Below are 18,225 nucleotides of genomic sequence, written 5' to 3' on the forward strand. Positions count from 1 at the left end.
TGGGTGGTTACTATTATAGCCTACATCAATATTACAGGCAAACCATCAATTAATTAATCGCGCAAGTTTGTCGCGCGTGCCTAAAGGAACAGATCTACATCTCAATCAGTTGTCGCCGCATGGGGCATTGATCACTTGTAGATCTGTTCCTTTTGGCACGCGACACCGTCGTACTCCAGAGGCCCTAGTAGTCTATTGGTCGATACGAGGCTACTATCATCCCTGTTCCAGTGTTGCCATTAACCGCTTATTACAAGCGACCTTGGGCTTGTTTGTCTGTGAAGTTGCTTGTAAATATTGGTAGTTGCGGGTTGCGGGTTTTTTGGCCTTGTTTCTGAGTGTAGTTGCTTATTTTGTTTCCTATTGTTGTTTGAAAACCAGTGGTTCTCAAACATTTTCATGCCAAAAAGGACCCCCAAATTATGTATTTGTCTGACAGACCCATAGAGTTAAAAAATAAGGACAGACCCCCATCAGAAAACATTTTATACCAGGGACCCCATATAAGATTTGTGTTGTTAAAATCATTATTTTTTTTTATTCACATTTTCTTATTTTTTTTTTTGGAAAATAGCAGATATACAAGCGACGCGTTGTGAGCTTCTAGATCGGCTATGTGGCCTTAAGTTGCTTCTTTTGGGCTTGTTTTCATAGACCTGATTGCTTATTTCTCTCACAAAACATGGCAACACTGCCCTGTTCGCTGGTAGCTGAACGCCTCCCGCGTTGCGCCATTTTGAAAGTGTATGCAGGGGAGAGGCTGAGGCAGGGAGACGAGGCGAGGGGAAGAGAAACCTCAAAGTGCATTTCAAAGTCTGGGGAAAAAAGCCACACGGAGGATTCGCCGTTGACTTTCTCTTTGCTTGCGAACTGTTTTGGAGCTATTTAATCATCCTTTGTGACTCGTGTGCGAGAAAGAGGAGCCGTAAGGTGTTCCGGTTACAGGTTCGCTGCTAACGCCTCCTCATATCATAGCCTCCTAGCTTAGCTTCCTCCACTGGTCTCCGGCAGTGTTGCCATGTCGGCTTATTATAAGCGACTTTGGGCTTCTTTTTCTGCAAAGTTGCTTTAAAAATTGGTAGTTGCGAGTTGTGGTTTTTGAGGCTCATTTCTAAAGTGTAGTTGCTTATTTATGCTAGCTTTAAAAAAATATATATTACAATTACTATAATTTCTTTTAACCAGTGGATCTCAAATATTTTCATAAATGTTTTGTGCCCAGGGAGCATTTGTGTTAGAATGTTTAAATAAATAAATAATCACATTCTATTGCAATAGTTTTTTGAAAATGGCACATCTACAAGCTTTTGTGCTTGTAGATCGACTATTTTCAATTAGCCGATGCACGTAGGTTTAAAAGTGCTCATGTGGCCTAAGCAAGGTGCATCTTTTGGGCTTGCTTTCCTAGTTGCTTGTTTCTCTCTCAGAACCTGGCAACGCTGCTGCTCTCCGGTCAGTCAGAAGGAGCAGAACCCACCCAGCCAACCCGAACAACAGGGCCCCAAACCCGCAACAAACATCCCTCCCTCGCTCACCATGGCAGGTAAAAAAAAATATACATGGATATTGTTGAGTAAACCTTGCTTTTAAAATGCCGGAAATAAAGGTTTATTATTCTGGATAATAACTAAGTACCATGTTCCATGTTGTTGAGCATACAGGTGATATATATTTGTTTTAATGCTACCGATGCTAACGCTAGTTAGCCTGATAGGATACTTGTAGTTGCAAGATGCTGTGGTTGTGATGGATGTCTGTCTCTACGTCTCCCACAACTCAGCTGTTCCACACATGCAAAACAATGTTGTAGATTACGGGGATTAATCACTATATCCACGAACACTTAATAATGAAGTTAAATAAGTACATTTTGTGGCCTTCGACTCCTCATCAATGATGACTTGGAAGCCAGTTAGCAGCTGCAAGCTAACGCGTGCTAAAGTTGTCAGATCATGTTGGGTGTCTGTCTGTCTGTGTGTGATTTGGGTGGGTTTTGTGATTTTTGTTTAATGTGCAGGAGCCGGTGGTGGGAGCAACGATGTGCAATGGTGCTTCTCCCAAGTTAAAGGAGCTATCGATGACGACGTCGCTGAAGGTAGGTGTCCATGTGATCGATGGTTAATAATAACTCGCAGGAGGAGCACCTGCCTTGTTCGAATTGGCATTCTGGCTTAGCTTGCCTGAAGGTAATACTATTGCTTAGAGTAAAAAAGAAAAAAATACATGGCGTTTTGCGCTTCTGTACTTGTAAAGCCAAGGTGTTTTGCCTCACATCAACATAGTAATGCTGTCTCATTATGAAGGAGGATTCAGCCTGCAAAGCAATCAATGTGGTGGTTTGGACTTGTTGCAGACAAAGGGCATCTTATCATTCACCCAAACGCGACAGTTGTTAAGCTAACCCTTTGGATAGTTCAAATCACTTTGCTTGTGACATGTGTGTAACACGTAGCATCTGTGTCCTGTATTGACAGTGACAATTGGGGTAAGTGTGATTCCAGGTTTCAACTAGTGGCTGAGATGAGAATCAATCTGCCTTGCAGTTCTCGATGCACTGCTTTGATCTCAGTGGTCTTTAATTTGAGGCATATTTGCTCAAAACAAATGTATACCCTTGGTAACATTTTTGATGGTGCATGATCAAGTTTAATGCAACATCTTTTCCCTATACAAAGGGGAAAATATACAGAATGTCTGCTAATAAGGTGGTGGTAGTTCCCTTGTCCTTGTATCCAGTGAGTATTAGTGATGCACAAGATTCTGAAATGCATCTGTTTATAGTATGTGATGGATTCGTATATGTGACGTACACTGCATGGTTGTTTACAGTAAATTGTGCCTGAGAACAAGGGTAACTGTTAGCCTGTCCTTATTGTGTCAATACACAAAGCAATATGAAGGCTTAATCGCAAGACTCGACACTAGGCTTGTGCAAGTTTTCCTTGTTGCCTTAAAAAAAAACATTCCTTCATTCTCCACTCTTTCACTCCCATTGTCTGTCTCGTATGCAAGTGCATGGAGTCAAGTTGTACAGGCCATTTGTGTGAAGCATTAGAAGCAGAGCAACTTGTGCGATTGTCTATTTTAAGGATACAGCTGAGATTTGTGCCAGGCCAAGATAAAGGATTGATTGTTGTATTGTGGGATTGATGAGAATACTCATCTTGATTCAGTAGCTGCAGATGGCAAGTCATTTCTTTTCTCCTATTAAAGGCCAATTAGTAAACAATACTTTTCAGGTTGCACAAGATTATAATATATCATGTGAACATGCTATCAGATTATATCAGATAATTAGGAAAAATTGGGACACGGTTGCTATATTTGGAATCACTTTGTAACATGCTCTGCTTTGACATGCCAAATTCCAGTAAACAAGTCAATGGGTTCCATTGCCATCTCTGGTAGCCGGGCTCTTTGTCCCATCTTTCAAAATCAATGACTGCAAACTGGGGGGAAAATCTTTTGAAAATATGACCGTACATACGGAAAGAAATATGTCTCTGTTAGGCTTATAAATGTGGTTGAATGATTTGTATAAAAAGACATCTGAAATGGCAGGAAACAAAAGGCTATTGATTAGCCATGTAATTACTGGTCCCATTTAGAGCTAGAGAGCATCAGCATTTGCTGTAGAATATGTCTGCACGTATGGCAAAATGAGGATGTGGGGGGTGGTTTGAATAATAGTCAGTAATTGCAATACCTTTCTGACAGCTGACATCATATCTACTGTTGAATTCAACCACTCTGGAGAGCTACTAGCCACTGGGGACAAAGGCGGTCGAGTTGTCATCTTTCAGCAGGAGCCAGAGGTAAGTTGCTGTGACTCATCTGGGTTGATGTGAATCTGTGGTCTGCTGAAGCTTTGTCTTCATGTAGACAATACCAGATTTTTATTATGTCATGTAGAGCCCTACCGATGCCAGATTTGTGGGTCCGGTCCAGATTTCTTAGTGTTCTAGACCACCGATTATCGATGTTTTGACTGTCATTTTTGTAGAAAGTGAAAAATATTTGAATCAATTATTTTGTAGATCTACAATTTTTTCAACAATGGAAAATGTTAACCTATAATGAAAGTTGTAAAAAGAAAAATACCACACATCAACTGCATAATTGAAGATACCAATGTTGTCAAAAAACTAAAATAATGGCTGATATAACAGTCTGGCTCTTGCGTTAAGCAAATGATGGATCTGTACTAACTGGCGCTATTTGGACAGATGTGGTGTGGTTAGTGGGGACACCGTAAAGATTTCACTTGAGCTAGCTCATTACATGGGACCTTAAATATGTTATTGGGTGTGTGTTTATTTTAGGTGTGACACATTGAATGAATACATCTTAGTAATCAAATAACCGGTTCAGTGATGTAACCTATCATATAAAAATGTCTTGTGCAATTTAAAACTTCAACCAAAACACTCATCTTTGTTCCATATGAAATTAAACGTGATGTTCCTGGCTGCTGTGTAAACATATTAAGCAATTTCAAGATGTCTTGGCTTGGGATAAATAAATGAGCATTTATCATTGATTTTGTACTTTTACCATCATTTGATCTAAATTAAAGTCGGAGATTAATCGAAGTCTCCTTGTAGTTCTGTGATGTGACTTGGGAACTCACTGTGGTGTTGTATGTCATTGTTTAGAGTAAAAATCAGCCACAGTGCCGTGGAGAGTACAATGTTTACAGCACCTTCCAGAGTCACGAGCCTGAGTTCGACTACCTGAAAAGCCTTGAGATTGAGGAGAAAATCAACAAGATCCGGTGGTTGCCTCAGAAGAATGCAGCACAGTTCCTCTTGTCCACCAATGGTTAGTAAGAGAGTCATAACACTGTAAAATCCTGACTGTTAACACATTGACCGCCAGAGGTTAATCTCATAATGTACTCACCAGTGCCAACGTTTTATTGTTGTTTTTTTCACGTTGCCATAGACCTCGTTAAAATCCTTAAGATTGAGCTCTGCACTGTTTGTAAACATCGTGGAGATCTCCCTGCGTGTACCAGTCCAAACCACGTGTCAAACGGGGCATCCATGTTGTAGTTAGAACGGTTTAGGTTAAACGGTGATCAGCGAGGAGAAAAACTACAATCGAAGAAAATGGCGTTGCAGTGTGCGCTTTAGAATGGAGTCCTATGGGATCGGCAAAACGTGATCCCGAATAATTCCATTTCCGGTGGTGTTACAATGAAATGTGCCGTACTAGAAAAAGCACCACAGCCCGTAGGCTACGGGATCGGCGCTTTACAGTTGGATTTATCGGCCCGTAGGCTACGGGCCTGGCGGTGAGAGTGTTAAGGTAGAGAGGGGGGGGGGGGGGGGGTTGAGCAAGTGAAGACGGTGTGCAGGTGTTTCTGATTCCTTTTTATTTGAATGTATCTACTTCACGAGTGCACATGTAGTCTTAGTTTTCTCTAAAACCTGTCTGCCAGCATTCTGAGCAGCTGCTGAGTGAAGACTTTCTCAGAATTATTTTTTATTGCCAAGTATGTTTGGACTTGGACTAGGAATTTGACTCGGTGAGGTTGGTGTATTACACTGAAGGAAAATGCTATAGTATATACATTACAATGTGTACACTATAGACCAGGGGTTCTCAACCTTTTTGTCCAACTGGGTACTAATACTTGTAAATACAAAGGCATTATGACCTAGTACAAACTATTGCTATGTTGCTGCAATGATTTAATTAAATATTCTACTTCAATGACCCTAAGATTAAGGAAACACACAGAAGCCAGCCAACATTGAAGACATTTCGATCTATAAGGCCAAACCTCATGTGACAGGCCCACAAATCGCCATCGTTGTTAATACTTAATTGTAGGGCTGACCTTCGATTATAATTTTGGAAATCAAAGTTTTAGGCCAAAAAACGATCAAACTTCGAATAATCGCTGTTAAAAAAAAAAAAAAAAAGGCGAAAAACACAGACATTTTGTAGCAGGGCTGCTAAAGGACCCCCCCCACCGAACCGGGTCCGCGCTGAACCCACCCACCCCCTGTTGTCAAAACGGTGCTGGGGGACACCTAGCCCTGAAACAAGCGGCATGTGAACCATGGCTAGGGGGCACCGAACCAGGTCCAAGCACCGGGCACCACGAAGGTGCCCGGTGCTCCGTTAGTGATCTATTAAGATCAGCTGTAGAATGCTGCTCCACGACCCACTGAATGTAACCCGACACCCAATGAGCTATACTAGTTGTGTGTCGGTGTTGTGCGCAGTAAATAGCAGATCTAAAAGCTCACAACGTGTCACGAATAGGACGCATTGTGAGCTTGTAGATCTGCTATTTACGGCATGCAACACCAGTGTGCAATTAAGTATGTTGTGCTCCGTTCCCCCTCTCATTAATGTATGACATTAAAATGAGCAGCGGAACACTTGCTATGTTTGTCAATTGGAGATTCGAGAGGATTTATTTGTCAGTCACAAACGTCGTAGTAAATGTATTTTATCGCGTCGTCGTGACTTTTATTTTCGTATCTACGAGAGTCTTAGCGACCACCCCCCCAGTTCGCCCTGGAATGTCACCAGTAAAGCCCGTATTTCTCCAAACATGTACAAAAGGAAAATATAAGGTGCTTACCCGCTTCAATTAAGAAGTGTTTAAATCTCGTCTGTGACCGATTCTGTCGGAAGTTCCCAATGGGCGGTAATGACAGGGCGCGTCCGGTGAAAGCCGGAATTACACTCAATGTAAACAGGAATTAAACGAGGGGGGAAAATGGCGTTCGTCCACAGAGGGGATTAAAACACTTCTTTATTCAAAAATATGGACTAATACATTGCACAAATACTCCGGACACCTAGTTAACATTTGGGGCAAGCGGGTAAGCATCTTATATTTTGCATTTGTACATGTTTGGAGAAAAAATAATCAAATAAAAAAAACGGCCAATTACTCGATTTTTGAAAAAAAAGTTCGAATCATGTGCCATCAAACGAAGCTTCGAATATTCGAGTTATTTGGGTCAGCCCTACTTAATTGGCAGGTATTTTTGTGCCAGACAGTAATTTGTCTGCAAAATCTAAATGTGAAAAACTAAATGTATATGTTAGGGGAAAAAAGAAAACCTTAATTAATAGTTTAAAATATTTTGTCAGTTTCCGCGGCCCACTGGGTGGAGCTCTGAGGACCACTGGCTGCTATAAGTGTGCACAAAGGGTAGTAACAGAATTTACATACCACAGTGTACTTGATTAAATTGACCATGTTACGTTTCAAAGCCACTTGGCTCTGAAATGACCTGGCTGAGGAGCTCAGACTGGGTAAATCAGTTTTGCTTCTTAAAACTTAATTTTATTGAAAGGTCTTTCCATAAATTTAACTTGATGTTTTTATTATTCACTGCACTTTATATTTTATACACGTCATCATGTTTTTGTTTTTATTCCGTTGCTGAATTTTATTTTGGTTTTATTCAGTTTTATGTGAAGGACTTGGTAACTTTGGTTTGATAGGTGCTTTATAAATAAAGTTTATTATAGTAAGTAATGAATTATGGCACTTGTGTTCACCGTCACCTGTCTGTCACTGAAATCAATCTTTCCTGTTTTATGTCTCTATGTTTGCAGACAAAACCATAAAGCTGTGGAAAATTAGCGAGCGAGACAAGAGACCAGAGGGCTACAACTTGAAGGAAGAAGATGGACGTTACAGAGATCCCCATACTGTCACATCACTACGGGTGTGTAGGCTGGCAACTATCATGACTGATCATGTTTGGAATTTACGGCAAAGCTCTGATGTCCATAGTTTAAAAGAATATCCAAATCCGTACTTAACAAAATGAAAGGCTTTATTTAAAGGAAATGTGTTTACTTGCATATTCCTAGTAATGGCTGTTAATCTATTTATAAATTCACATGTGTGTCTGTCTCGGGCATAACTCGGGCACCAACTCGGGCACCCCTCAACCTTTTGTGTGCGTGTCACAGATGACCCGGGGATGTGCACTGCCAAGTGGCAATTCGGTCGCACCAACAGTTATCGAGAAACAAAAAAACACAGGGGGGAGGGGGGCACTGGCTTCCCTGATAGGCCTACCCAACCCGTGGGCTTCACGGATTGGTGGAGTGTCACAATTGCGCCAATATAATGGGTGGCGTGCACAATAGAACTCCCATTTGTGTATGCCCTTGCACGTCAGCAGTAGGATCAGGGATCCCGTAGCTCCATATTTAGTCAATCGGTCCTATGCAAGTCAGTACCACACTGGGTACTCTTGAAAACAGCCACAGCAGGTATTGTACAACCGGGTGGGGCATGCATTCCCAATTTGCATCGTTCCCGGCTTGTGTTTTGCGTGGTCCCAGAGTAAGCCAGTGTACCTCTAGACTCTGTACTTTTAGAAAACTGTTAAAGTATTCAATCCGATAGTTGTTATAATAATTTGTGTTGCTGAAACATGTGCGGGAGAGCGGACAGTGTGCCTCACTAAAGGCCCTGACCCACTGAAAGCGTCAAGACGCACAAAACCTGTTTACGCGTATTTCAGAGCTCTGTTCTATTTAGGAGCGTTGACACGGAGCACATACCACAGAATGGTATGATGGAGCACAGTCCAGACTACAAGTGCGTGTGAGTGTTTTGGTACATCCCCAATCTAATTTGTGTCTGTTTCGATGCGGTTCGAATTATTAATAATTGCAATCCGGCCTGTAATATTATTATATGCAATGACACATGGATGAGACAAGTGCTACAGTAGTCGTTTATTTTCTATGCTGGAAGACAGCTACAGGGAGCGCTGAGGGACAATACAAAGGGCAGGCACAGAGGCTCAATACAAAATGCGAAGAAATTTGTTACACAGCCAAATATACTTACCCCGTTTTCACATAGCCAAAGTGCCGGAAATAGTGGAAATGTTGAAATTCATCTCATGTGAAAACGGGCACTGATCTTGTGTGGATGTGTGGAAGACGTGCACTTGCACAGCCTCACCCGGTTTCCTCGCCTGTCTGGAAAACGCACTGTAGTATTTTATTTTGAATTGTCTATTTTGGAAAATGTTTTAAATAGGCTGTAATAAAGGAAATAAATTATATCCTGTACACACACGAGAAGTATAGATGGATAGATGCATGCTTTTGCTTTTGATTAGTATTTAAAAAATAGATAATAGTATTTGAAAGTCGAATCGAAAATCTATTTTATGTCAGACCTCTGACTGAAAGTACAATGTACTTTCAGGTAGAGGTTTGGGTAGGTAGAGGTTTGGGTTGTGTATATTAATCTTGTCATGATGTAACTCCAAATATTGGTGAGATATCTTCAATAGTTGGTCCATTGATTAGAAATGGATATTCCAACATCTTGTCCCTGTTGACTTGCAGTACAAAGTGGCCTCAGTCTCTTTTAGCACAAATGAATGCAAACAAAGAAGATTCTGCTAATAACACTACAAAACCAGGTTCTGCATTATTAATTTCTTTAGATAAAATCTAAATGTTGCACCTCTCCCTTTTGGCTTCAGGTACCAGTGTTTCGGCCCATGGACTTGATGGTGGAGGCCAGCCCCAGGCGGGTGTTTGCTAATGCTCACACCTACCATATCAACTCAATCTCTGTCAATAGTGATTGTGAGACCTACCTGTCTGCAGATGACCTGCGTATAAACCTCTGGCACTTGGAGATCACTGATCGTAGCTTTAGTATCCTTTTTCCTTGTAAAGACCTCTGGTTCAATGTGAAAACCAGCGTCATTTTAGATTTTTGTGTTGGCTATTAAAAAATTGCAGATGTACAAGCTCACAGCATGTTACTTCGTGCCGCGCTGTGAGCTTGTACATCTGCTATTGTTGAACATTTCTGAAAAACCTTGAAAGTGTGATAACTACTGATTTAGAAGGCCTTTGTAGAATTGGCCTCAGGACTTAATGGTTTAGCTCCTATTGCCAATTTAATGTTTTGTTTTATTCTTTTTTTTGGGGGGGGGGGGGGTGAAAGAAACTACCTATGTTCCACTTGTATTTCATTTGTTAATTCCTACGGTTCCTCATCTGGAACGCTGGAAACTAGTTTGGTCCCTTGACCTTTTTTCAGACATTGTTGACATAAAGCCAGCAAACATGGAGGAGTTGACTGAAGTGATCACAGCAGCGGAATTCCACCCCAACCAGTGCAACACTTTCGTCTACAGCAGCAGCAAAGGCACAATCCGGCTGTGTGACATGAGGGCATCAGCACTGTGTGATCAGCACTCCAAAAGTAAGCAACGTTTTCTGTGTGTTCCATGCCCACAGGTGAGATGTTGAAAGCTGTGACAGAACGGATGTTGAAGTCCGGCAAAAGGGATCATATTACGGGATTAGACACTGCCAAAATGAATGCAGGTGCAGCATTCCTTATGCTACAAAGTGGTCTTTTTATGGGCACACAGCGGGCACATTGAAATTGCTAATGTCTCTTTAAATCTGCTAACGGTTCCTTTAACTGTTCTAGATTCTGAATACAATGTTAATTGGATCGCTGTGGCAAGGCTAGCTAATACAGGCCAGTAAGGGCTGACCTCTGGGGATGCAACCATTTATCAAATGATCTTAATGGAGAGAGTTGTGCCTGATTATGGCTATGGGCTTACTACCCATTAGTACCTCTTTCTTTTGTTCGAGTTCTGCCTTATCCCTGCAGACATTGTTCATTCAGATGAAATGGTACTGAACAATTCCGGACAATTATTTTAAGACTGTCCATGGTGTGTTAAACTGACAACCATGCCCATCTTTTATCAGTGTTCGAGGAGCCAGAGGATCCAAACAACCGCTCGTTCTTCTCTGAAATTATCTCCTCCATCTCGGATGTGAAGTTCAGCCACAGTGGACGCTACATGATGACCCGTGACTACTTGTCTGTCAAAATCTGGGATCTCAACATGGAGACTCGGCCAGTAGAGACGTATCAGGTCGGTGTATGCCGCATATTAATTGAAATTATGATTTTGATTCTGCAAGCTGAAATTCACTGTCCTTGACATGTTCCACACTACTGCTCCAGAAGGGAGATGTTTATCTTCATATTTTGGCATGGGGATGCACATTTTACAAATGCATAATTGATAGTCATTAAGGTTCATTTCATGTAGTGCACCAATGAAATTATTAGTGACACAAAAATGCAACAAAGAAAATTCACCAAAATGTGAAAATTCAACTTTTTTAAGAAAAGGCATGGTAAATCTACTGGCTTAGAGAATTTAATATCACTTCCCCCTGCATGATTTGCAAGGAATGGCTTGAAGGATTTTGTTTAGTGTAGGTTTAAATTTCCTTAAAGTGCAATGACACTTTGGTAGAGGTTTAGGTTGGGTAGTTGCCATGATGTAACTCTAGATATTGGCAATATCTTCAATAGTTGCTCTGTTGATTAGAAATGGATATTTGAAATATAGCTGACTTAAATTGCACTTGAAACAGCCCTCAAAGTCACTCTTTTAGCACATAAACGAACACAGACCAGATTCTGCCAATATATAATATCACAAAACCCAGTACAGCATGTTTTTACCATCTGTATTTCAATAATAAAATCAATAGGAAGTTGATATTTGTATTTAACAATAATGCGTTACCGTGTTGGATTCGATAAATTTTTATAGTTAAACCTTTTATTTTTAATGTTCGAATACATATTTGAATATGGAATATTCAACATTAACAGCTCTAATATGCTGTATGCCAACATGGAAAAATGGGAAATACAACCCGAGCAATTTCGAACGGTCAAAAGTTGATTATGGAGAGCTCTTGTAACCGTGGCAAATGTGTCAGTTTTGTGTTGCCATACTCCACCATACAGATACATGAAGTAACATTTATTAAATTAAAATATGTCCAGGATAGACTAGTACCTTTCAACTCACCAAGTCAAATGGAACGGCTGCAAAAGAGAGAAATTGCAGTTGGGGCTTAATTGAAATGAAAATCACCATATTCTTCAGTAGGGCCTGGAATATGAGTGTATGCATTTATGTTTAATTTGGTTTGACAATTGTACCCTGGATATCCTCTCACTATACCGCTCCATCTGGTGGACAATTTAAATGATTACGCTTTATTCAGAAATTTGGTGAGCCAAGATCAAATTAATCATTTCTGTCAAGCTTGCCTGACATGAATGTGAATGAATAATGAACGGTCATCAATTCATTGTGTACATCCTTACTTTGACGACATTTTCATCGTAGTATGGCTTTCCACTGTATCACTCAATGGCTTTCTTCTAACAGGTGCATGAATATCTCAGGAGTAAGTTGTGCTCACTCTATGAAAACGACTGCATCTTTGACAAGTTCGAGTGCTGTTGGAACGGGAACGACAGGTGAGAACCTCTTTATTTTCCTATGCGTTTGGTTTACAACCAGGAATTAAAGTTGTGATTGTTAGGAAAAGTAACCAAATGTGCAGTTGTGACTGATCTTTTTTTCTTAATTTTGCCCTTTACTTAATCTTCCGCTGGCAATATCCAAGGCATATAATGTGCATGACATACATTTTCTGGGTGGTTCACCTATTTAAACATGCTTTAAAACCAGCAGCTTACAGGCTTTCTGTAGCACTGTCTGTCTGCTCCATACAGAGCATATGTCTGTCCTTGCTTTACGCTGGCTAGTAAAACAAAATCCTTATTTTGGGCATGTCATTAAATGCAAAATGTTTCCCAAAATAGCAAAAATAATAGATCTACAAGCTCACGATGGGACATGTTGTGAGCTTATAGATCATTTTATTATTGCTATTTGCCGTATGACGACGTGTATAGGACTTAAGTGGTCAAGACTGTGATGCTATTCCTGCCCCACTGCTTATGCGGCTGCCTCACCCTTTTATTCTCCCTGCCTTTGCAGTGTGGTGATGACCGGCTCCTACAACAACTTCTTCAGGATGTTCGACCGAGGCTACCGGCAGGACATGACCCTGGAGGCATCGCGGGAGAACAGCAAGCCGCGGTCCGTCCTGAAACCTCGCAAAGTGTGCACAGGAGGGAAGCGCAAGAAGGATGAAATCAGTGTGGACAGCCTGGACTTTAACAAGAAGATCCTCCACACCGCCTGGCACCCTCTGGACAACATCATTGCTGTGGCTACCACCAACAACTTGTATATATTCCAGGACAAACTGAACTAGCATTTGATGAACCAGTCAGATCCCAGTTTCTGCTTAAGCCCCACTGCTCTGAACCACCACCCACCCCCACCCCTCTAAAGAACATTATCTGTTTTGATGGCTATTTGAGGCTGAGTCCCCACATCTAGACTGCAGAAGCAGATTTTTCTTTTTCTTTTCTTTTTTTTTTGAATTGTATATGATGGTTATGGGTATATGTCAATGACAACTCATTTGCTATCACGCAATATGCCAGAGCAGGCCAACACTGGTGCATTTCAAAGTGTGACCCAAATTGGTGCAAACAGGATCCATAGTCATTTGTCCGGACCTGGGGATTCAGCCTTAATGGGATTCCTCTACTAGGAGCACTCCATCCATACCCCTGTACCATATTTTAACTCTTGTTCACTACATCCCAAACCAAAGGGAAATGTTTCCTGAGTAAACTTATTTGGCTCTGTCACCATTACTGCAATGTTATTTTGTGCCATCATGACATGATTTTGTATGTCATAACTACCAAGTTATTATTTTGTCTATGTTGTAGCTACCAAGTGTCTTTTGTTTGGATAGTTTTGCTCTTCTCATCTTTCCGTCACAAATTTATTTTGTGTAGGCCTAGAACACTGCAAATGCACGTTGTTAGCACTCCATATTTGCCCCAAATTATGTGTCAAGTTGCCAATTTCACTTGCCTCCCCCTATTCCCTTATGTACAGTACGATGATACCCCTGACATGGACAGACTAGAGTCTGGAAAATAATGTCATATCTAGATTTTAATACAGTATGAGGGAAGGCTATTTCTGCTAAGCATGGTGTCCTTCCGCAAAAGAAACTTAAATCAAAGTGATTGAAGGCACTCGGGCTCGGTCCTTTGTGAGATTGACAGTCTGCTGTCCTTGACCTTTTTTTAATCCTGAGGCGCTCAAGACATGAGCTCATATTCACCCATGCTACAATACTACAAAGTCAGGGAATATTATCACTGAAACGGTCAAACCTGGAATAAATTCCTTGCCAAGAAATCGCTTCACCAATGTGTTTGTAAAGGTGTCTGATAGTAACACATTTCACAAAGGTTTAATTCTGCCTTAAGTTGCATGTGAGAGGTCAAACTATGGGATTTTCACAATTCTAAATTCCATTGCAATTGATTTTGTACCAAAACCACTCTTTGGCATAAAGACATCAGTTATCTGCAGAAGATGGGCTCCTCAGTGGAGAGACATGGACCCTTATGGGTCTGGAGGTCAGTGAGGAGCTCAATGAGGAGCTGTCAGAACCCATGTGTTCTGGATGTCTTGGCAGAGACTCCCTGGGCTCCCCCCTACCTCCTGAGGCATTTAACAATGTGAAGCAGTATCACTGTATTTGAGAAATTTAAATAAACTAATGAAGCTACTCTTTAATTTATATGCACCCAGAAATATATATCTTCACACAAACTGTAAAAGAGTGCTTCTGCTGTTATTCCACCAAGGACTGGTTTTGGTGCAAAACAAATGATTGCAATGAATGCAGAACCCTAGTTTGACCCCTCACATGCTACTTGAGGCAGAATTAAACATTTTCAATTACCCTGCATAATGTTGCAGGTACCCCAACTTTAAAGAGCCGTCATGTGTTCCACTATGGGCGTTGAATTTCAGCCTTTGTGAAATGTGTTACTATACACCTTTACAAACGCATTGGTGAATACATTTCTCGGTACGGAATTGATTCCATGTTTTTTTGTAATATCCCTTGACTATACAGGTGGGGTCACTACCTAATAGAAAGTCATTGTAGTGTGGTGTGGCCTATTCCCCATTAGTCTGGCACTTCTGCACCATCTTGTAGTGGTGAATGCTTATTGATCGCTTTACCATATGGATTTATTTTCTTTTTTTTCCTTTTTTTATGATTTATTTTTTATGATGTTTTGTATTGTACCTGTCAAAAGAAAAAAAGAATCACTATAGCTGGTTTATTTTTGTATGAATTAAGGCAATAGGATTACAGTCTGATCACTGTAGTTTCTTTAGCTGTACGTCTTGGACTGATCTGTAGATGGAGAGAGGGTTGCCTGAGTTGGTAATCGTTTGTGTCACGTCTTTGGAAGCAGTTTGTTCATTCCGCGGCGTGGTTGGAGGAAAGCTAGAGAACATTTTTGTGAAATCAAGGGAGTCTGGTGGTTTCGATTGTTGGCTGTCCAAAGAAAAGTATTTTCAGGTGTCCGTACCTCTGTAGTCATAAGCACTATAACATTTTAATTTGGCTTACTGTAGCTAGTTTGGAACTGATTTGGATGCTTCCGAGTTTGGTTGGATCTTAATTTGGATCCTTTGAAGTTCCCTTTTGTGTGCCATGGTTGTGAATCATTCGCTCGCTGTGAAAGGAATTAATCAAAAATAGGCCCTTGTGGGTCTAAATGGGAATGGCATTTTTATCATGTCAAGCAGTTAAATCTAGCTCAGTCTAAAGCTAGTCAAGTTATTTGGCTAGACAGAAGTTAGTGATTATTGTATGAAGTTATTCTCTCGTCATGCTGGGCTAGTTCTTAATCAAGGGGATCAAAAAAGATCTTGTGAAGCACATTTGCAGACAATTATGTTGAATCGATCGTTGGTGCTAGCTCATAACAGAGGGGAGAGTAAAGCCTAATTTATATTTCGCTGTACAACCATGTCACTCAGAATCACTTATTTGTGGCAAGTGACACGATTATACAAAGTATATAAATTAGTCGTATAACAGCAATACTTCTGTTTCTAAATCACCCTGTGGTTCATGCGCTGCCAGTTTTCTGGAGCAAGCAGGTAGATTATAGCACAAGTATTTTCTTTTTGTAGAACACTTGGATGACAAAATAGCCATTGAATCAGGGCATGAACGTTTTTTTGTTTGTTTTTTCCCACTGGATCATATTTATATTGGTTTAACGTGTTTCACTCCTCTAGAGAATTGATTCCCACTCACTAGCAATGCCACCATTAACCACCAGTGCTTATGGCTGCTATGAGTGGTTTTATGCTAATGTTGTGAGTGTCACTTCCTCAGGGCTCTGGGTAATGTGCGTGTGTCATGAGACACTTTGCAAACCCTTTTTTTTTTTTTGTTCCGCAAAATGATTGCTTTTTTCTTTGCTCACAGATGTGAAAACATGAGGGTCAGTAAAGTTATTAGCCTCGTGTCATTTGCACATAAATCTGCCTGAACGCCGTACCCTTATCCCATTCCATTGTCACATCACATACATTGCATCAGAATGATTCAACCTGCCATTCAGAAGTGTTTTTGTCTAATGATCAGCCACCAATTGATAGGTATTCATTTTAATGAGGTCGGTTTTCAGCTTAGTCCAATCTAGTGATATTCACTGATTAAATGTCTTTCTTTTTTCTTATCTGAAATGCCAATTTAAATCAAGTCATTTTACTGTTCAAAGGGTTCTACAGTTGAGTTAACCCAAATACGACTGCTTTTACAGGAAAATTCGGATATACTCCAAAAACAACGTTTCAAACTACATACTGTACATCCCAATCTGCACGTTTCATCCAACTAACATAAAATGGTTATCACGGCTAAATCGGGATGTTCTCTATATCATACTGTATACCACTTTCCCCAAACATCTTCATAGATATTGTGCAAGAGGCTATGGTGCAAGACCACAAAAAATGTAATTCAATAGAACCCTATTGCCTTTGTCATAGCATTTGAGGAAAAAACAAAACAGATAATCAAGTATGTTTCTTGAATTTACTGGAACGCCAGACAGGAGACTGCTCAGGGGAATTTAACCGCTGCTGTCCAATTGAAAACCTTGTCTCTTCAACACATCAACTTTTTAGGAATTCAGGAAAAAAACAGCCTTATTTTCAGATAGTCAAACTTGCATTTCTGAAAACATTTTCAATGGGCCGTGAATGGGATTCATGGGCCCTGGGGTCATGAAACTTGCTCTACCTATAAAGGACCATGTAAACCTTCAATTCAAATAAAGGAAAAAGAACACCAAAATTGGAGTTATGAGGTTTTTCCAAGACGGCAGCGCTACATACATGTATAATGTATCACAGGAGTCGAAACAAAATGCACTTTTATTTTTGTGAATTTCATTAATTTGTATGTTTTTATTTCTTTCAAGGGGCTCTTGAATAAAGATTGTAGGAGATTTTTGGTGATCTGTTGCAAAAAGAAATCAATACAAAAGGTTCACTGTATAGCTCTGTTTGTCTTTGTCAAATGGAATAAAGTACAATTTAGATCAAAAGTAATGCAGAATTTCAAACATGGATTCTGAATAAAAAGAAAACCTGAGTCATTATTTGTGTTCTTTAGAAAATGTAGTTGTATACTTAGAAAAATAATCATAAAAGAGTATTGCAGGACATTGAATTACAAACCCAACTCAAATGATAATTGGGTAGTTGGCACAGAAACAAATATGTGGTAGTGTAATTTATATAGTAAAGCAGAGTTAGTCATTTTTACAATCCCCTGCAGGGATGACCAATAATGCTGAGAGTCAAGTACCCTTTCTGTCATAAGATCCCTAAAGACACATTAAACCTTCCCTTGCACACTATTCTTCCACTTTGAAACATCCTTACAGCCAATTCTAACTGATATCATATTGAGGTACCGCACATTGCCAGGAGCAGATATAGTTTTGTAAAATACAATAGATCTCTAAGAAAGTAAATATGAGCCTTTAAATGCAAAACAGGGGTAACACTCTAAACAAGAACACACAAAGACCTGACAAAATATCAGTGTGAATACTAATCACTAATGTCCTTTTATTTTACAAGTTTATGATGGAACCCATTCTTAAAAGCTTCTATGAACTGTAGCAATATTCTACATTATTTACTACTACAGAGATAGATAGGAGGGGGGAGGAGGGGTGAAGAGACAGACCCAGATGCAGAAAGACAAGAGAGACTGACTGTGCCACTGCCATCCATCCTCCCATCGCTGATCCAGGGTCAGTTAGAGGCACTCACTCCAGTGGTGGAAAAAGTACTCAATCTTTTTTACTTAAGTAAAAGTATCAATACTGCAATGTATTAAGTAAAAGTAAAAGTACAAAAGTATTGGTATCAAAAT

The 18,225-nt window shown here is 40.2% G+C and overlaps 1 protein-coding gene across 1 annotated transcript; it reads left to right on the forward strand.

The window, feature by feature from the left end:
* Positions 1-754: 754 nt before the first annotated feature.
* On the forward strand, positions 755-17,433 carry ppp2r2aa (protein phosphatase 2, regulatory subunit B, alpha a). Its single transcript, XM_080432298.1, has 11 exons — positions 755-945; positions 1,428-1,543; positions 2,018-2,095; positions 3,718-3,815; positions 4,656-4,821; positions 7,591-7,703; positions 9,495-9,672; positions 10,064-10,228; positions 10,753-10,922; positions 12,246-12,337; positions 12,864-17,433. The coding sequence occupies exons 2-11, from the start codon at positions 1,537-1,539 to the stop codon at positions 13,141-13,143; spliced, it is 1,347 nt and encodes a 448-aa protein (XP_080288424.1). The 5' UTR covers positions 755-945; positions 1,428-1,536; the 3' UTR covers positions 13,144-17,433.
* Positions 17,434-18,225: the final 792 nt, after the last annotated feature.

The sequence above is a fragment of the Gymnoscopelus braueri genome (genome assembly GCF_963280865.1).
Source record: "Gymnoscopelus braueri genome assembly, chromosome: 7".
Taxonomy (NCBI): Eukaryota; Metazoa; Chordata; class Actinopteri; order Myctophiformes; family Myctophidae; genus Gymnoscopelus; species Gymnoscopelus braueri.